Source organism: Chenopodium quinoa, unplaced genomic scaffold (assembly GCF_001683475.1).
Source record: "Chenopodium quinoa cultivar QQ74 unplaced genomic scaffold, ASM168347v1, whole genome shotgun sequence".
Classification (NCBI taxonomy): domain Eukaryota; kingdom Viridiplantae; phylum Streptophyta; class Magnoliopsida; order Caryophyllales; family Amaranthaceae; genus Chenopodium; species Chenopodium quinoa.
Window position 1 is genome coordinate 3,906,919 of NW_018743920.1, and position 20,541 is coordinate 3,927,459.

Consider the following 20,541-nt stretch of genomic DNA (forward strand, 5'->3'; position numbering starts at 1 on the left):
CTCCAAAGTAAATAAAAACATAAAAACAAAACAATTACTAGTGAAAAACTTAAATTATTGTCAATAGCTTTTATTTTCCTTACCTTTTAAAAAGTATAAGATAACTCTTATTAATAGTGTTTGGATAATTATATCTTCTAAAAATATTTATTTATTTAATTGCCCCGTTAATATTAATTAGCACTTTTTTAAACTCTTGAAAATAGTGTGCGGACATTTATATCCTTAAAAATATTTGTTTACATATTTTCCCTCATTAATGCTACTAACAACTAAAATTGTGACGTAAGGCCAAACTAAAAGAGCTTTCCAAATATTAGCTAGCTATAGCGCGCGCGTTAGCCACCCTAAGCTCTAAAAAAAATGCATTATTTAATTATTTCAATATTAAGGGTCAATGTCATGTCTGTGTTGGTCAACATGCTACGTCTAAGTGGAACAATTAGTAAAAAAACAGAGGAAGTGAGGTTCAACTTTGTACAATGGCAAATATACACTCCATTCCATGATAATTGATGCATTTTGACTTTTTTCACTATTTACATATTAATTTTGACTCTAGCTTTTAAGTATTGTAATGTATTACTGAAAAGCAATTACTATCATGTCAAATGTTTATAAATAGATATTCCGTATTAATTTGAAGTTTAATAATAATTAACTTTTTAATGATTTTTTTATTAATGTTTAATTACGTATAAATTGTCAAATTCATGCATCGACATGTAGGTCTAGTTTAACTATTTCAATTATTATGGAACATATGGAGTAGCAATATAGATTGTTGAAGCATGTATCTATTTAAAAACAATGGGTAGTGTGAATGTCTTTTAACTAGATATGGTAACTTTATTTTTTGAAAGTAACCATTATTAATTTATCATAGAATAATAGATGTTGTATATGACTGTTTAGCTTGTAATTATGATTTTTCTATTTATGTGAAAATCATAATCTATTAATGAAATTGCTTTGGAGTTTGGAGATGACATATACTCGCAATAATTTGTAACGGATTTATAACAATTATCTTTAATTTTGTAGTGGTGTTAAGAGTAGTGTTTGTCATAAAAAAAAAAAAAAAATTGTGTATTAGTGACAGATGTTGTTCGCTTAATAGTTACACTTTCATGTCATTACGTGTTTCCTTCGTGCGAAGTTGCTGATTGCTATATAAGGTAAGTTACTTAGTTGGACACGTGGAATTGCACATTATTGGACACACCCTTATTTGTAACTTCAAAGCATTGCATCGTGCCATCATGCATGAAAATTTCTCTGTTTTCTTATGTAGTAATCCTAATTAGGTTACTTGAGAAACATAAAGTTGTTCTACGATCGACTTCTTACATTGATAGAAGATTGTCGAAAGTCAAAACCGAAGAACCTCTTTAGCTGTCTTCCACGAACTGTGTCTATCTATTACATACTTCTAAGACTCATCTTGATCTCTTTACAAGATCCAATAGGATCGAACAGAGTTGACACGGGTTTCAAGTTGTGTTAGCTCTTTTATTTCTTTGAAGTTGACACGGATTGGTTTTGGATACTTTTCATATAACTTACTTCAACTATTTTTTTTTTATGTATATTAACATTTTACATAGTCATGTAAGCTATTATTAGAACCGTCCCAATATATATATTTTTTAAATATAATTTTTATTATAACTAGGATGGCTAACGTTTCCGCGTGCGATGCCTGCCATAGCTAGTAATATTCAGGAAGCTCTTTCGATTTGGCTTTACATCACAACTTAAGTTGTTAGTAGCATTAATGAGGGAAACTATGTAAAAAAATATTTTAAGGGGTATAAATGTCCGCACAAAAAGAGCTAATCAACATTATTGGGGGCAATTAAGTAAACAAAATATTTAAAGGGTATAATTGTCCAAGCGTTATTCATAAGAGTTAACTCATACTTTTTAAAAGGTAGGGATTCTTTTATCAACAATTGATTACGTTGATGTTTTTTTTTTTTTTGTAAAGGTAAGGAGAGGCCCTACGGGACCGGAACCTCTCACAGGTCAACCCGAACCAGATTAGCGGGCTAGATAATTTGGGAGTGGGGAGAAAGGGTAGATCCCCCACCCCAAATTGCCTCTAGTGGGGTTTAATCCCACAATTTTTTGATTGTAAGGTGACAAACCTTACCACTAAACCAAGTTTTGCTTGGTAGTTTTTTATTACGTTGATGTTTGGATCATACATTGGCAAATACGTCTGAGAAATTGTGTTACTACGTATTTAAAATGAAATGGAGGAATTACTTCGAATATTTTGTTGAAGGATTCTTGCATAACTATCACCTAATCATGATTCATGACATAATGCAACAAAACCATATAGAATGAGTTTTTGTTTGGCTAAGTACGGGTTTAACGAAATGGGCTTTTATTTTAGTACTCGCATATTACCATTCACTTGGGCCTTCAACGTAGCTTTATCACATGTTTGTTTGGTTATTTCTTTGTGTTAGTACAATCTTTTTTTTTTGTTGTTGAAGAGGTTTGCTACAACTCTACAAGTACAATTTTTTATTATCCATTTATCCCTACTCCCTTCATTAGTTCATTAGTACGAGTAAATATTTGTAACACTTGCTTTTTAAGTTCATTTTTAAAACACCTTTTTCTTTGGTACAAGATTTGATATTATTTTCCTCTTTCGTCAACCCCACTTGTACTAATTTTTATTTTGTTTCTCTTGCACAAAACATTAAAATCACCCTCATTAACTCTATTCGCATGTTAATTTGTTCATTTCATGTACTATCCACGAGCCTTTCTAAAACCACGAGTAAACACAAGTATTAGCCGAATATTAGAGATGAGAAAAATGATACAAACGTCTAGGAATAGAATGGTACGATTTAAAAAGGAATGTTTTCGATTATTAGCCCTTCATACAACCTTGAAAATTTCAAATCATAATAATCGTGTAGTTGACATAATTTCCTTTAGTCAAAATATACAACACAGTACAATTTCTATAATTAAACATGCAAGAGTTCTTAATCAAGAGCATATGTTTAAAACTTTTAATCAACTTCTAATCAATAACACAATTTTAATTAAATAAACGATAATAATACAATTATATTTGATAGGTAACCCAAGGAACGTCTACATTGACCAAACTGAATTAATGATGATGTGAAGTAATGTAATTAAGCATGTCATATTGTTACCAAAATTCTCTTTTCGCAAACTGCGTGGCCACCACTAAGTAGCCGTACCACTTTACATAGTACTACTGGAGAATGGAGATGCATGGACAAGAAAAGACGTGGCCATCGATTCAATAGTTTTTAGCAATGAATTACTTTTTGTACAGTGTGTACACAAATACAAATACTGGTCGGTTATCCTCGTAATTAAGAAACTTTTTCAAATAGGTACTAATTGCGTTGTGTAATCATGTTTATGTTTTGATTTGTCCTAATCATTAGCAATGAAAAAGCATTTCCACTATCTAATCAAGGAAGATGAATATTCTGTTCCTTGACGAGCAGGGAAATAGACCATCACTACCGGCATGACCGTTAAAACAATTATGGACATACATTTGCATTGACACTAACATGATATTATTTCAAACTTCGAGTGGGACCATGCAAAAATCAGTGGCGAACTATATGGCTAATCTTCTAAATAATCAATTGCTAATTGTAGATGCCTAGTTTAATACAGAGTAGTAAATTTCCAAATTTATACCACTATCATTTCAAAAAGTGTATTCCGAAATGTTTATTTATAATTTTAAGAACTGTAAGAGCAATTGAGTATTAACTTTTTTTTTTTCAACATGCGAGTATAAGTTAATAATAGTGCATCATTAATTTAACTCACTATTCATCCAGTTCATCGGTGGGAAAATTAGTTGTGGATGGAGTAGTATTACAAGTTACGGATAATCAGATAAATATCATAATTATGTGATTTGTGTGGGTTGTGGAGTCAAATAGTGGATGCAGCCATACATGTGAAACTCTAACTATTTCAAAACTGACTCAAATTAATGGGTGAAAGTTATTGTAATTTTAATCTAATCTAAACCAATTTAGTAATCCATATTGAATTCTTATTCTTAACAAATTGGACTGAACTCACTACTTTACTTTTAAGAAAATTGGATTAGATTTTTGAGTGTTTCAATAAAAAAGGGGGGGGGGGGGCAAATTGAAATTCAAATTGGACTAGACTCAAAATGCACAAAACGAATTTTATTTTTGATTGAATTGGATTCAATCTCAAATTTAAGTCGAAAATCAAACTTTCACCCTTACTCATTTTCCAAGTGCTAGCAACTATTATCTCAGCAAATTAATAGCTCCTAACACAAACACAATTGACAATACACAAGAAAAAACATTAGTTCCCTATTCCTCCCTAATCCCTTCTTATGATTCTAGACTAGATGCAACTCCCAAATTTGTTGCGAATGTTTTATTAATTCTTAATTAGATGGTGTTGTAAGCTATACACCTACTAATATTGGCCTTTCTAATACTAAAACCAAAAATGAAAGAAAAGGGAAACTCACCTACCATATGAAGCATATATATATGTTGTTCCAATCATATTTAAAGAAAGCTACGTGAGAGTTGAATATTTGTTTCCGCGTAGTCTTAATATCATGATTTACCCATTGAAATGATGGATTTGCGTAATCTTGTCTTGTTAATATATAATTGATTGTGAAATGGATGACCATATATAATGTACTCGTAGTCAATTAATGAATTAATTATGTACCTACCAAACTTAAAACACTTATATAAAACCTTAGTGTAAGAACATATACTTATTCTTTAATTGGCTTGGATAATCGTAATCATTTTATGTAATTAGCTAGCTGTACCTTAGTAATAACCTCAACTACTGATACAGATGCTTTATAATTATTCTTCAAAAAAAATTAAAATTATTATGCTTACACTTTACCGAACGTCTTTGACTTTGTTGATAGAAGAAAATGTTGCGACCACCGTATAAAGGAATATATGTAATATATAGGTAGGGAGATTATTCCACTAGGAGTGTAGGAAGTGAAAATGGTGAACTAAAAAGTTAAAATTACATAAAGTAAAAGTAAAAGTAAAAAAGTGAATTACACCTATGATTTACCACTTATTTGAAAATTTCTCCGATTTCATTATTATCATAAAAAAAATTGAAAAACCATCTTTATGAGTTTACAATACGCACTCACTCATAATTTCAACTGAATCAGACAAAGATGATATATTATACCCTTGCGCTTGATTCAATCAAAGGTACCATACTACCATATACCTTAGCTTGTCAAATTTACTTTTATAGTTTAGGCCTTGTTTAGTTCACCTTATTTTTGCTTATCTGAGCTTATCTGATCTGATTTGATCTTAATGTCTGATTTGACCAAACTTTGACCTTAAGTTACGATAATCTATAAGGAAAAAATGTATCAAGTGGGATCTTGTTAGATCGTAATAATGTGTATTTTATTAATATGTAATTTTCATAATTTTTTTCATTATGAAATTAAAGATATTTAGCGATAAAAAATTGCACATAAAACGATGATCTGATCTAAACTTATTTTTTTCTAATCTGATCTGATCTGATCTGAACTTATTTTTTCTGAAATAAAAATAAGTTGAACTAAACAAAGCCTTACTTATTATGTATGGTATTTTTTAGATAAGCTCATCTCGAGATTGGAGGATCAATGATCAATCCTCACTAATAAAGACTCATCTCTAGAAGTTTAGATTCCTTTATCCTCCCCTACTTTTAAGAGTTTTTGGCCTCATTGCCTATTAACTTAGACCAGATTATTGTGCGAGGTGCTGGTCCGATATGATGCCTTCTTACTAAATACTTTGTATATTTTAGGTATTGTATAAGGTATAATTTATTATTAGGGTGAAAACAAAAAATCCACAATTTATACTAGGAATCAAAAGATTGTTTCATAATCTATACATATATTTGGCAATTTCTATTCGATCTGTGCACTTATGTTTTCTTGCAAAAGTAAATAAACCAATATACTACTGAGTACTAAACTAAGAAACCCAGAAAATTGAGATCTATGATCTGATCTCTACCTACCACAGATAAAATCTTAGAAGGCAACATACCAAAAGAATTTAGCCAAATAAAATAGAGCATAAGTGAAGTAAAAGAAGGTGATTATTAACTAAGGAAAGTATCCCACTTGTCATCCAACAAACAATTCCTTAGATTTCCCTACATTTTATTTTCTTTTTTTTAATTGCTTTTTAATAATGCTCAGTATTAATACTAATTAAATTCATTAAAGTTCTTACTAGTAGTAATTATGCTCTGAAATGACAGTGTAATCTCATTAATTAGTGCCAAAATTAAAGATTAGGGTATTTAGATCTGAGAAAGTCAGCAAATCATTATGGTTGAAGCTGTATTTTATTAAAAAGATTTCTTTTTTTACTTCTACTCCACTACTTTGGAGTGTTTCTCGTGAACATGTCATCTACTTCCATCCTCAAGTAGTCATGTTCAACTTACCCTTTTATAGTTTGGCCTTTCAATTACTCCTCTGTCTATTTAAAAGTGCCTAATGTTCCACTTTTAAACGTTTCTTTGATTTTGTCTCATACTATAAATAGTATAAAGACGGTTATTTTATTCTTACATGCATTGTTTTACTTCTACCAATTTTTTCTATCATAGACTTGCGAGAGTTAATTATCAATAAATATACTAGTACAAGAAATGAGTAAGGGTGTATTGTGTTATTTGTGTACATGATACACTTAGTATAAACACAAACACTTTAATTTTATGGTACTAGTGTATTGGTTGAGTTTATTTACGGAGTGTGTATTTAATGCTCAAATAATGTACATTGTACTTTGTCCTATTTATTTGATTGGCTGAGAGAAAAAAACAGAAGGAAAAATAGTTCTTGATACAACACCAATAAAATTGCAAGAATACTAGCTCTTAGAATAAACTTAGTTACACTTACACATCCCATTTGTTTCACAAATATTTGTACACTTTGATGATTGACATTACTCACAAACTCCAGTGTATCTCTTTATAGAGTATGTATTTATACTTTATAGTGCATGGCTTTGTCCTCTTATATGTCATACTATGTGGCTACAATGTTAATAATAGGGAGGTGATTATGTAATTGGTTTCATATGATCCTACTAAAATCCAAAAGATGAACCTCTTATATAGAGAATGGTAGGTTAAAGAATAAGATAATTATTTAAAATTCTTCAAGATCTTTAAGATATTATAACATATTTTAGAGACATCATCACCTTATTTACATAAATTTGACAAATTTTTGTGTTTACACATCTCAACAGTAATTTTTGCAACAAACTAGAAATTATGGGGTAAAATATAATTGCTCCAATATTTACATGGATATTGTTGACAAACGCATGGGGCGTTAGATAACCATTTAATATATTTCCTAAAATGGTATTAATATAGGAATGCATGCCAAAATTACGCGTTGATCGATATGCTTAATGCTCATTTCAAATTAATATTTATACTTTTAACTATCTTATCCAACACTTTAGGGGCAGACGTTCGTTGCTTTTGTCTATTTTCATAGACACTAATAAAAATGTAACAATCTTTATGAAACAGAGGTAATTATCTACAAATACAAATAATGACATACATTTAGACAGTATCCTATATGGAACAAAGTAATGAAATAACAATTACTTAATATTAAATCACAAATTTCATTACTTTACTCACAAAAACCCAACAAAATGTCCTAGAATAAATTTAGGTAGTGTCTAAATCTTTTCGAGAGCAAAAGGCATTACAAATTTACCACTTTCAAAGTCTGAATTTCAAGAAAAGAAACCAACAAAATTTACTAAAATCCAACCCCTAGAACAGAACAATGAAACTTTTGAAAGAAACAAAAAATACATTAATTTTATTTATTTTAATTTTTAGGTAATTTTGACAAAATTCCATATAAAAAAATAGAATAAAAAATGTGGGTACTTTCTGTGGCTTGGGATTCTTCTAGTCTATCGTGCCTGCCAGCTTTACATAAACACGGGCAAAATTTAGAGAACTGTTCTCTTCTTGTTTACTGTTCAATTCGTCGGTCAGAAATTACAACGAAAATTACTCCAAATTTTAATTAGTAAACAAATTATGGAATTATACCCAAGAAATTAGATTTATTATTTAATCATTCAATTAATTAAAAAAATAGAAATTTAAAATAGAGCAGGCCATCACTGTCTGTCTGTTTAGTCTTCACTGGAAGGGAAGAAAGAGGTGGATAGAGAGAGAATTTTTGGAGAGAGAATTTTTAGAGAGAGAAAGTTAGAGAGAGAGAATTATTGAGAGATGATGATGGAGCTTTGGAGGCTCCTGATTATCAGCATTTTGGTGTTTAGTCCAAGCTTCATTAGTGGTGACACAGATCAATCTGATGGTTAGTTTTTTTTTTGTTTTTTGTTTTAAAGTTAATTTTGATTTTATCTTCTTTTTTACTTGTTTTGTTCATCTGGGTTTCTGTTAATTTTGATTTTTTAGATTGAATTGGTTTCTGGGTTTTGAAATTTTAATCGATTTTTAGCTGCTGACATTCAATTTTTTTGCGCTTTTTTATTTTTTTTGTGGGATTTAATTGTAAAGATTGATTCTTTTATTCTTTTTTTTTGGGGTTTTGATTAAAGATGTGGTTTATGCTTGCTGATGTTTGTCATGTAGATATTGGCTTGATTTTTGCATTCGGATTTTCTGGGTTTATTTTTTTATTTAATTTTTAATTTTTTTGAGGTGGGAATTTTGATGGAATGCTGATGATTGATGACACTGATTGCTACAATGAGTATGTTGATCTAGTTTATCCAAGCTGGCAAGCTATTTTACAATGAATTTGGTTTCTTTTTTTTTTTTCTATGAAAATATGAGAGGAATTTTCTGTATTTGGGTTACTGAAATTATTGGTCAAAGGGTGTTCATATGCTGATGATCATGATGATATTCTTGCTAAAACCAATGGGGTTTTCTGGGGTGTGGACAGTTGAGTTTTTCATAGATCTTTTGTGTCAATTTGCCCAGTGCAGCATTCTAGTACATGTATGGTTTGTTTCGTCGGTGGTAATGAGAATAATTTTGTATGTAAATGTGCTAGTAAAGTTATTGTTCATATGCTATTAACCCATGAAGTCATCTCCGTTGTCGGCTTGTTGCTGTGTATTACTACCTACGAAATGGGACATATGGTGGTTGTTATGAATGGAGCTATTTTTTCCCTACTTCATCACAATTGGCTTGTTTAGAGGCGTTGTTCTGAGCTTCTGCAAATAAGGATTATCAGAGTAAAGATGGTTGTTACGACGATCTTGATGGTGTTATTGATTTCAGAATCAAAAGTTATTGCAATTTTTGTTTGACTAAGTCTGACTGAAATTGCTGAAAGTTGATCAATGTGATCAATACGATGGATTAACAAAAAATAAAACCCAACTGGGGAGATATTGCCAATTCTTATTGATTAAGACATATATGTGATGTTGGTTCTCTTTTCAATTTGCAGCTTCTGCTCTTAATGTCATGTTTAGCAGCATGAATTCGCCTCCACAGCTTACGGGATGGACTGCTAGTGGTGGTGATCCATGTGGTCAGTCATGGAAGGGTGTTACTTGCTCAGGCTCAAGGGTAACACAAATGTAAGAGTCGGTTTTATGCATTGTACTGGTGTTATTACGATGTTTAATCACCTGTAAAAGCTTGTGTGTTCTAATTCTGGTATCATACAATCTTTTGTGCAGAAAAATATCAAATCTTGGACTTACTGGGTCAATAGGTTTTCAGCTTACGAGTTTGACATCTTTGACTGACTTGTAATACAATTTTTTTTTTTTTTTTTTTTTTTTTTTTTTTTTTTTTTTTTTTTTGCAGTTTAATTGTAATATCTCCTGTATCTTTATGTACATTGTCTGATGATTTTGTGATAATGTTTGCAGTGATATAAGCCATAATAATTTTGGAGGCACAGTACCTTATAACCTTCCTCCAAATTTGCAACGACTGTAAGCACTTTTGCTTCCATTGTCTCAACTCTTTTAAGAATTGAATGTCGTTACAGTAACTGCAGTTGTTTTCCTATCTCCTATTTTAATTTTCGGCTTTCTTGTTCACGGGAGTTCCAGATGATTCTTAGGCTATTGTTTTTGTGCAGAAACCTTGCTGGTTGCAATTTCAATGGTGCGGTACCTTATTCAATTTCAACTATGAAACCTTTGGTGCATCTGTAAGTTGCTTGCCCTTTGACCAATATTTCTACTTGATGTCATATTCTATGAAAGACCTGACTAAGGCTCATTTCTGTGAATGAGGATAGAGACCTCAGCCAAAATCAATTTAATGGACAGCTGAATGTCGACTTTTCACAGCTTACTTCGCTCTCCAATATGTGAGTAATCCTCTATCCTTATGTTAACCATATTTGCAGATATATTTATTTGTATTTATGGGATGAAAAGATAATTTTTCAGTGTGAAATAGTATTCAATATTGTCAATGACTTCTTTTACTTGCATGATCTATTAGTTTCCAAGTCCAAGTAGTTTCAGTTAGCTTTACGAATATTACTTTCCATTCTTTCATATTTCCGAAGATCAAACATAAAAGCTAATCTAATCTGCTGGTGAAACTACTTGAATACTTCTACTGAGACTAATCTTGTTGGAACAGAGTTATGGAGTAGTTTATAAATCACTGAATGTTTATAATTATTATTTCAGAAATCTCGCGAACAATGCTCTCACAGGCAATCTTCCACAAACAATGAGCTCGTTGACCAGTTTGAAAACCTTGTTAGTGCCTCTTCTATTTAGCTTTCTTCTGTATTAAATTCTCAATTTACTTGCCTTTGTGGACAGTGTACAGTACACACGTGCTCTATATTTGTAATATGATTGATTAACCTGCTACTATTGTGCAGGAACTTGCAAAATAACCAGTTCACAGGCACAATTGATGTCCTAGGAGATCTACCTCTGGAGAATTTGTTAGTATTCTTGTATATGAAAAATTTAAGGAGTAGAATTGCCAATACATATTTCTTGATGTTTTATTTCTTGTTTTATAGGAATATTGCGAATAACCATTTCACTGGATGGGTTCCAAGGCAGTTACAAAATATTAATATACAGTAAGAATTGATGGATACCTCATCTATGTTTCTGGTTCTTTTAAACTAAGTGGAACTTTTTGAGTCCTGCTTTTATAATGTATATTTTTTCCCTCACAGGAAAGATGGTAACTCATGGAACTCAGGGCCAGCACCCCCAGCTCCACCTGGATCGCAAACCAATCATCACAAATCTGGGAATCACGGAAAATTGTCAGAGAGTTCGAGTTCTGGGGATGGAAAATCTGGTATCAGTGCTGGTGCTATAGTTGGAATTATTCTGGCTATTGTCGTAGTTGTAGCAGTAGTAGGATTTATATTATTTAAGAGAAGAATACGGAGGCCATCCCCGGACGTAGAGAAGGTAGACATTCATAAGCCTTTTGTTGCTCCTGCTTCGAATGACGTGGAAGGTAATTCACTCTTATTGTGGTTCTTTTTCCTCTCTTAATGGATCTTGCTTCAGTGAGAGAAACATATATAATTTTAGGTTCTTTTATCATCTGGAACTATGTATTTTCTTGCCATAAAAAAGTACTCGATAAACCTTAAAAGATATTGAGGATGTTAATATGGCATATCCACCCCTTCTAGCATATGGCACTATCCTTGCGCATAAGTTCATTATGAGTTGAAACCTCAAGACCCCAACCATAGGAATGAAGATAACTGAACCTAAAAAAACAGTCTTTTGCCAGTGTGTGGTCTAGGCTTTGTACATTGGTGTCTCTTAGCTAACATTATAAATCTTATATATAATTAAATCTCACCTGGCTTGAGCACATAAACCCAAAATGACCTGGAAATAGCAAGTCTCAAGAGTCCAGGTGAGCTCTAAACATAATTCAAAATTTGTAAGCCCAATCTCCAAGTGTCAGTATAGCACATGGAGGCTTCATTGACTGGTGGCACTTCCAGAGCGGAATGAATTTGATGAAGATCAGATATGGAGTCATTTGCAATGCTAGATATGGAATCAATCAAAATGAAATCATTGCACTTGTTATATGATCCAAGCATGTCTGCATTGTGTTTTGAGATTGCTTATTTGCTGTTTGTGTTTGCTGCATCAACTTGCCTTATGCTCCTTAATTTCCTAAATCTTACTTTCGAGCTGTTTTGAATGCTAATTCATCAGGTAAACCTGAATATATGGAATTGAAGTCAGTTCATTCTTCATCGTCAATCAACACCACCACGCTTGACACAGTTACCGCAGTTCTAAAACCACCTCCATTGGATCGCAACAAATCATTTGACGATGAAGACTTTTCAAATAAACCTGTTCGCCCTATAGTAACCAAAATTCCTACACCAGTGCCCGAAAATGTAAAATCATATTCTATAGCAGACCTGCAGATGGCTACCGGAAGTTTCAGTGTTGAAAATCTTATTGGAGAGGGGTCTATTGGACGTGTATATCGTGCTCAATTTGATGATGGAAAGGTGTGTACCCTTGAATGCTTTTAATTTTTATTTTTTATTCTCCACTTTTTGTTCCCCAAATGATGGGAAGTCTGCCAATGGAAGAAATTATACTATTGCTGTTCGTGATTTGAATGGTGTGTCTCAGCCCTCGTATATAAGATAGTACTGTAAATTTATTGAAAAAAATTTGGTCTGGTGCACTAGAAGGCAAAACATAAATTTTTAACCTAAAGAAAAATTTCATGAAATGAATGGCCTAATGCTTGGACAGGTGAAAGCCTGAAAGGGACATACATTTGAAATTTTTCATCATTTTTTACATGTGAATTGTACCTATGTTGTTTGGCAACCTCCACATTCAGTGTCATTGAACTGCTGATAGTTGGTGACAAGTCATTGTGTGCTAGTTTGAAGCCTTTATGATGATTATAGTTGCTCATTGTTGGTAAATATGTTGTTTTGATAGGTTCTTGCTGTGAAAAAGATTGATTCATCTGTTCTAGCTAACCATCCTGAAGATTTCACCGAAGTTGTTGCGAGCATTTCCAAATTACATCATCCAAATGTAACTGAGCTTGTTGGCTATTGTTCTGAACATGGCCAACACTTGCTAATGTATGAATTCCACAAGAATGGCTCATTGAACGACTTCTTACATCTTGATGATGAGTACAGTAAACCATTGACATGGAATACTCGTGTCAAAATTGCTTTAGGGAGTGCACGTGCTCTTGAGTAAGTCAGCTTAGTGATTTAGTATGTGTAATTTTCATTTGTTTACTCAACTCCATTCACATTAACATATATTCCCCACTCATTGCCAGGTACCTACATGAAGTTTGCTCTCCATCTGTTGTTCATCAAAACTTTAAATCAGAGAACATATTACTTGATGTGGAGCTAAATCCTCATCTTTCTGATTGTGGGTTGGCAAACCTCCTTCCAAACGCAAACCAGGTAAGCTTTCAATATATACTCTAAGTTCTTTGCTTGAATGAGGGCCTATGAGGCATGTCCTACATTCATGGTACTCATATGACAATGTCTTTTGTTGGACATGCATCATAGTATCTTGGAGTTTGAGTAGACTGAAAGGTCCACCCTGTAATACCATAAAAGGAAGAGAAAGAAGAGGAAAAGGAGAAAAGCACTAAGTGATCACTGTCTAAGAAATTATCTTAACATTTGATCAAACTTTATACTATTTTCTTCATTTCTTTTCCCCTTCATTTTTTTTCCCTTTTTGGTGATTGTAAATTGAGAAATTTTCAGTCATTGATGCTTTGTGTTTGTAAGTTGTTTTTTTTTTTTTTTTCCAGATAACGATCCTGATTTTCTTGCAAGTAATTCATTGCTGACAACTATGTTTCATAACATGCTCAAAGACTAACGCCCTTTCTTTTGCTGTCCTCTTGCTGTTTATGCAGGCGATTAACCATAATGCTTGTGCTCCTGAAGTTGCTGATTCTGGTCAGTATACTTTGAAGAGTGATGTCTACAGTTTTGGCGTGGTTATGTTAGAGCTTCTCAGTGGACGAAAACCATTTGATAGGTAATGTTGTGTCATCAGTACCGAATGAGGACACAGCCAGAATTTAATAAGGTGATTTTCTGAATAAATCTATTTTGTATTCAGCTCGTTGCCGAGGGCTGAGCAATCATTGGTTCGGTGGGCTACACCTCAGCTTCATGACATTGATGCTTTGACTAAAATGGTGGATCCTGCTCTAGAAGGCCTCTACCCTGTGAAATCTTTGTCGCGATTTGCTGATGTCATTGCCCTTTGTGTTCAGGTATTGTTGACTGCCTTTTCTTGGTTTGTATCACACCTTGGTTTGTTTTCTTGAATTACATGCTGTTACTTCAGATGCTAGAACTTATATGCTGATCCCGGCAAAAACCTGAAACTTTGTGGGGGTGATAGCACTTCATATATTGTTTGGTTGTATGTGTGGTCTTGTGCACTGAAGATATCATATAGATGAACAAGAGAATCTCATAATACTAGCTAATTATTGAATAACCACAACCAGGTCCATCAGATTAGTATACAAGAATGTCACAACCCATTTGGTAGATTAATGTTGTGTATGTTTACACACAATTTCCAAGTGGATGTCTTGGGAGATGTATCTCCACCTCCAAGTATATGATTTCCTTCTTTAATTCAGTACCGCTCATTTGCATCTCTAGAGGTGGTGATCAGTGGTAATAAAGGTCAAAGAACAAAAATGCATGTTTTGTAAACTGTGGGTACTTGTGTAGGTGCGTTTAAGACTTGCAGTAAGCGTCTACATGGAAATATGGAATTTTGCATGTAAATTTACCCACCCAGTGTAGTAACCTCAGTTTATGATCTTGTATCAACTCGTCCAGTTGTCCATTAGATCCTTAGAGCCTTCACTCACCTATGAATTTTGGAATGTTGGAAGCTTTTACTTTCTGAAACATAAGATGTAGATTTTCATTTAGACACTTGTTTGTTCTGCGTAGTATTCTATACATATCTAGGTTCTGCTAGGTTTGTGTCTAAAACATACTGAAACATTCTTTTGTGAACAGCCTGAGCCCGAGTTCCGGCCACCAATGTCAGAGGTGGTGCAAGCTTTGGTTAGATTGGTTCAGCGAGCAAACATGAGCAAAAGAACTGTTGGAAATGCTGCTCGACAATCAGAAAGCACAGACACAAATGATAGTGTTAATTAAATGGATGTATAATAATTTTGTTCATTTGATCCTCCGCCTGACCAAAGTAAAGTTATTTATTTCTCCTTCACCTCATAATTTTTCTCCTCCACGACCTGGTTTCTTCTGCATTCACAAAAGTTTCAGTTCAGGGTACGAATGCTGTCATTTATTCTTTTCTTTTCCTTTTATATATGTTCATTTTCCGTATCACCTTATTGTAAGATATAATGTATTGAAGGTGAAAAAAGATTAATACTTCATATGTTTTCATGTGGTGCATCCATCGCATGGGCTTTGTATTCTTCCTTCCCTAGTTCCCCTGGGATGGTAGGGGAAAAAAATTGTACGTAGTATATCATATTGAGAGTTGAAAATTCTCAAAATTTTGTCAAAACAAGTTCAGAAATGTTACAACAAAGAACATTAAAGGATCCAACTTTGGCTAATTCAGAGACACTAACTTGACAAAACTGACCCAATTCCGATTGTACCTCATTACGATTATTGAACTGTACTTGTAACACTTGGCCGAATAATGACTTGAATAGGTTTATGAAATGACCTGAAAATAATCATCAATCAGCTAATTGGTAAGACTCAAATATGACCCAACTTACTTAATTATGAAAACTGGATATTTGGACTAAATTATGTCGAACAATGATTTGTTCACTAAAGCCCTGTTTGTCTATTGTCACTTCCAAAAGCTCTAATTGACACTAATTCAAAGACACATTGTTTATTACTCGTATTAGTTGAACATGAGAAGAACCCTTTCTCCTAAAGAATGCTCACTCGGTTTATATTGACTAATTTAAGATAAAATAGGATTAATTTAATTGAGTTTTAAAAATTGACGACAAAATATATTCATATCACACAATGTACCACAAGAATTTTCGAATAATTTTAAAACCAAACAATTTTTACTCAAGACTCTTACCCCGTAATTTTTTTCCGACAAAATAAGTTCCAATAGTTTCAATACAGTTGAAATAAACACAAAATAGAAGTGAACTTCAAGACAAAACTATAAACACAAAAAAACACAATTACTACATAATTTGGGCAAAGACGAGTAGCAGAGCAAAAATGGCGGGTACTGAGAAGAAGCTCTTAACAGAACTCCATGAATCTGGCATTTATGATTTCCCTAATTCACTCACATTCTTCATTGATCCTGTTCGAATTCTCAATCGTAACTACACTCAATTTAGGGTTTCCCCTTCTTCCTATTATTCTCGCTTCTTTACTTCCAATTTCACCATTGATGAACTACCAGAACACAAACAAGAAAATGAAGAGAGTTTTAGGGTTTCTGCAAGTTTAGGTAAGAGAAAACGAAACCAAAAAAAGAAGAAAAATCAGCAATGTTATTCTCTTAATGAGAAGGAATTACTCGCCGATCAAAGACACCAGGTACAATTTCAATTTCAATTTAATTTTTAGGGTTTATGTTTTACTTCATTTGTTGTTAATTTTGTGCAAGTTTTGATTTTTTTTTTCTGGGGTTGATTTGTTTGAAGGAAATTAGGCCTTTATTAGTGAAGGCACATGAAGAATTGCTAAGAGCTAAGGAACTGTTAGATGTAATTTGTGAGCTTAATTGTGAAATTGATGGTTGGGAACGTTGTGTTGATTTGAATTCTGGTGGAATTAATGAAGAAGATGAAATTTCGTTTATTGAGCTTGGAAAAGTTTGGCAAGCTCCCTTGTATGAAATTGCTCTTGATTATACTCAAGCTAGCAAACAGGTCCAAGTAAATGGAGGTTAGTTTGTGTTGATTTCACGATATTTAATTCGTCTAGGTTTGTTTGTTGTGTTGCTATTGGTTTCAAGTTTTCAACTGTTTCGATTCGAAGATTTCTCTTTTGTGTAGGACTAGGATTATTGTTGTTTTGTTGTCTTTTTAGAGGTGGAAAGAATTTGTTGCAAATGAAGATATGATTGCTTTGAGGGGTTCCCTAATGCGTTTCGTTGTCGTGCTTTCGAGTTTTGATGAATTGGCTTGTAGTTGAGTTGAGTAAAATTTGTGGCTATATAATTACTGCAAATGTGCCTTTTATAGTATGTCTATACATGAATCTATCATCTAAGCCTTCACTAACATCTGAAAGTATAGGGTAACAAGTTCCTTGCCATTAGTTAAACATTATTTCACTGTGTTCTAATCTTTTTTCAACTATATTTTCACCCATTTGTTCCTTTGTTGAATATTATGATTTAAGGATATCCAATACATTTCTTTTCAGTTCTATTTGTCACTATGCTTCTATCTCTTATTAAGGAGTTTCCTAGTTATCATGCATCAATGTATACATAATTATGATGATTCTTAGGCTTCCATTCTCTGTTGGACACACAGGTTCCCTTGACACTCAGCACATTGATCAAAGGTTACTCCCGTTATTCAATAACTTAGTCTCAAATGAGACAAACTATGATATGGTGGCAGAATTTCAGACAAGTCAGTACATTTTACCAAAAGATAGCTGCTTCTACATGGTATACTGTTTGCCTTTGCTTAATGGTTTGTGTTAATCCATAGCTCTCTATTAGCTATCATAAAAAATGCAACTTAGCTTTTATCGGACTTTACTTTAAGCATCACCATCATTGTTCTTATTTCTTACACAACCTTTTGTTTTTTTTTTATTTTTCTTATGTCCATTTCATAGTCTGAACTGGAGCAGATTCACACCTTAGTTCCTGGTAATGGTTTTTATGATATTTCTTCACAGCACATTGCTCCTTCATGCTTCCTAGTTCTAGGCTACCAAATATTGATGGTTCATTAGGATCCTTCATTAAGCTATTTTCATAAACAAGTCTACTTTTCTCACTTAGTAAGCAGAGGTAATGATGCAACTTGTAAGTCATACCTAAAAGCTTATCACTTTATCTCTAAGTTTATCACACTTGTTTGTATCTGTGCCTTATTCTTCATCATTGATGTAGATAGGGGTTAGACAGTTAGTCTCTGTCTGCTGGTCTAAAATTTTGGACTGAGATGTTTTTTCTTATCATTGCAGCTAACTTGGAATGTGGGTTTAATTTTATAATGGTTGATCCACCATGGGAAAACAGAAGTGCATATCAGAAGTCAAAGTATGTACTGCTAATTATTTTATTTTACTTTTCGCTACTGCAATCGATCAAAGCCTTAATCCCGTAATTGGGGTCGGCTACATGAACCAAAAGTGATTATTCCGTGTAGTCATTGACAAAAATCTTATCCCTCCACCCTTTACGATCCAATACCTCATCATCATGCAAATCCATATACTTCATATCCCTCCTAACTCCTTCCAACCAAGTCATTTTCGCTATAGCACTATTCTACGAATGCTTGTTGAAAGAACCTAAGAAACCTTTTCCCCTGCTAGTTGAAGCCTTACTCTAGGGGTTCATCTAAGAGAATTTATAATGTTAATCAATGATTCAATGAGCTTTCTATTGTTTTTGACATCAGTCAGTACAATTACTATGACTTAAATCCCTTATTTTTCAATATTATCCTCAGCTAAGTGAATCATTATGGCTCTTTGTTAGGTACCCTACTTTGCCAAACCGGCACTTTTTGTCACTTCCGATCAAGCAACTTACCCATACAAGTGGAGCACTCGTAGCTTTATGGGTGACAAACAGGGAGAAATTGCGGAAGTTTGTTGAAAATGAACTGTTTCCTGCATGGGGAGTCAGATATGCAGCTACATTATATTGGTTAAAAGTACGTCATACTACTTTTGGTATTTCCATTTGTACTCCATAACAGTAAAAAGAAAAATAAAAAAGGGTAGTTAGGGATGCTAGTTTCTAGATTTACACGACTTGTTGAATAAGAACTGGAAGTCTTATAGATGCTACTTCATGCTGGAAATTATGTGCGTGTAAAATTGTGTCTGATTTTGCAGGTGAAAGCTGATGGGTCTTTGATTTGTGACCTAGACCTCTTTCATCACCGGCCTTATGAATGCCTTCTTCTTGGATACACTGGAAAACCTGTAGGTTTTTCTGTGACTTCAACTTTTATTGATTTGATACATAAATTATCTAAAGAATGTAATGCAGGTAACAGATTCTGAGCTAACAGCCACAGCAAAGTCTTTAAAAGATCAAGTAGTGATGACCATTCCAGGGGACTACTCAAGAAAGCCCCCAGTAGGAGGTATATCCATCCTCCTCTTCGCAGCTAGTACAGAGAATCTTCTCGGTAATATTTTATTGGTTGAAAAAATAATCTATTCAACTAAATATATAAATATATTTATAAATGGATTCAGTGCTCCTTGAAATGACTTTTGAGTTTGCTGGTCATCATTTATTTCTATCCTCTCAATAGTTTCAGCTAAAAACTCTCTGCGAACTCTTTTTGTAGAAATATCAGATGCACTGCTGTGACACAAATAAGCTTCCCCGTAACAAATAGAATCATCCATCCTCTCATTCTGGCTCTTCATCTTCTTGATAATATATGGGTTACTTGTAAATGAACGTGTGATTTAGTTTGTTCTTGCCATTGTCAGATTTGCTCCTGGAGTATGTGCCAGGACCCAGACCTGCTCGTTGCATTGAGCTGTTTGCCAGAGAAATGATGGCTGGATGGACATCTTGGGGAAATGAACCTCTTCACTTTCAAGACAGGAGATATTTTTCAAGGAAGATAACTGAAAACTGCACTAATTACAGAGAACTTTAAACTAATGTAATGTGCTATGTTGCTTAAACATATTCAAAGACTATACAGCTTTTGATACAAATTGAGGTGAGGAATCTGAGGATCAATTGTTCTGAATAGCTCTTCAACAGCAAAGGAATTGCAAATTATGCAGCACCCCAGGACAAGGGATGACAGATATCTCGACAAAGAATGGACAAGATGAAAGCCATCTGTTAACTTCTGCGTATCAGATGTATAGCTATGTTGCTGCTACAGTTATGCTTTCGCATTGTAAAATTTCTGTGGTTCACACTCCCTACTCAATTCAGAACCAGGAGCTGAGCTCTTTGTCAGTTAAATATTCATCATTTATGATATCAATCAGTTCGTACTTTGATATTTTATTGTACGAGTCACTGTTTCCACATAGACATTTGGAAGTTGAAACCACAGCATGTCAAGTTTTATTGAAAGGCTCTCATTCATGAGTTACGGAGTATAATGTTTAAAACGGGGTTTACTAAAATGATTTCCATCTTGACATTGTCAAATGATGCTAATGAAATAAATGTGTTGGTGAGCGCTTTGTTTCTT

At 33.3% G+C, this 20,541-nt stretch overlaps 2 protein-coding genes across 3 annotated transcripts; both read left to right on the plus strand.

Annotated features, from left to right (window-relative positions):
- The first annotated feature begins 8,059 nt into the window (after nucleotides 1-8,059).
- Nucleotides 8,060-15,722, plus strand: LOC110688009 (protein STRUBBELIG-RECEPTOR FAMILY 7-like). The gene is made up of 16 exons (XM_021864672.1): nucleotides 8,060-8,461; nucleotides 9,572-9,704; nucleotides 9,807-9,878; nucleotides 10,002-10,067; nucleotides 10,217-10,288; nucleotides 10,379-10,450; nucleotides 10,782-10,853; nucleotides 10,982-11,047; nucleotides 11,129-11,191; nucleotides 11,291-11,583; nucleotides 12,309-12,616; nucleotides 13,065-13,333; nucleotides 13,423-13,555; nucleotides 14,026-14,150; nucleotides 14,235-14,391; nucleotides 15,161-15,722. The coding sequence occupies exons 1-16, from the start codon at nucleotides 8,374-8,376 to the stop codon at nucleotides 15,302-15,304; spliced, it is 2,133 nt and encodes a 710-aa protein (XP_021720364.1). The 5' UTR covers nucleotides 8,060-8,373; the 3' UTR covers nucleotides 15,305-15,722.
- Nucleotides 15,723-16,218: 496 nt separating this feature from the next.
- LOC110688010 (methyltransferase-like protein 2) lies at nucleotides 16,219-20,356 on the plus strand. 2 transcript variants are annotated; one of them, XM_021864673.1, is made up of 9 exons: nucleotides 16,219-16,705; nucleotides 16,813-17,056; nucleotides 17,653-17,792; nucleotides 17,966-17,999; nucleotides 18,320-18,395; nucleotides 18,840-19,017; nucleotides 19,202-19,291; nucleotides 19,359-19,500; nucleotides 19,814-20,356. In XM_021864673.1, exons 1-9 carry the CDS (start codon nucleotides 16,379-16,381, stop codon nucleotides 19,984-19,986), a joined length of 1,404 nt encoding a protein of 467 aa, XP_021720365.1. In that variant the 5' UTR covers nucleotides 16,219-16,378; the 3' UTR covers nucleotides 19,987-20,356. The 2 variants fall into 2 exon arrangements, with proteins under 2 accessions (XP_021720365.1, XP_021720366.1); XM_021864674.1 differs by having other exon boundaries at nucleotides 16,223-16,705; nucleotides 19,359-19,455.
- The last annotated feature ends 185 nt before the right edge of the window (nucleotides 20,357-20,541 follow it).

Bases quoted from the DNA above. Each gene is read 5' to 3' on its own strand.
- LOC110688009 (XM_021864672.1), top strand. From the start codon at position 8,374: ATGATGATGGAGCTTTGGAGGCTCCTGATTATCAGCATTTTGGTGTTT. The intron at 9,879-10,001 runs GTAATACAATTT...TAATGTTTGCAG, and splicing joins TTGACATCTTTGACTGACTT to TGATATAAGCCATAATAATT. The intron at 11,584-12,308 runs GTAATTCACTCT...CTAATTCATCAG, and splicing joins TGCTTCGAATGACGTGGAAG to GTAAACCTGAATATATGGAA.
- LOC110688010 (XM_021864673.1), top strand. From the start codon at position 16,379: ATGGCGGGTACTGAGAAGAAGCTCTTAACAGAACTCCATGAATCTGGC. The intron at 17,057-17,652 runs GTTAGTTTGTGT...TTGGACACACAG, and splicing joins ACAGGTCCAAGTAAATGGAG to GTTCCCTTGACACTCAGCAC. The intron at 18,000-18,319 runs GTAATGGTTTTT...TTATCATTGCAG, and splicing joins GATTCACACCTTAGTTCCTG to CTAACTTGGAATGTGGGTTT.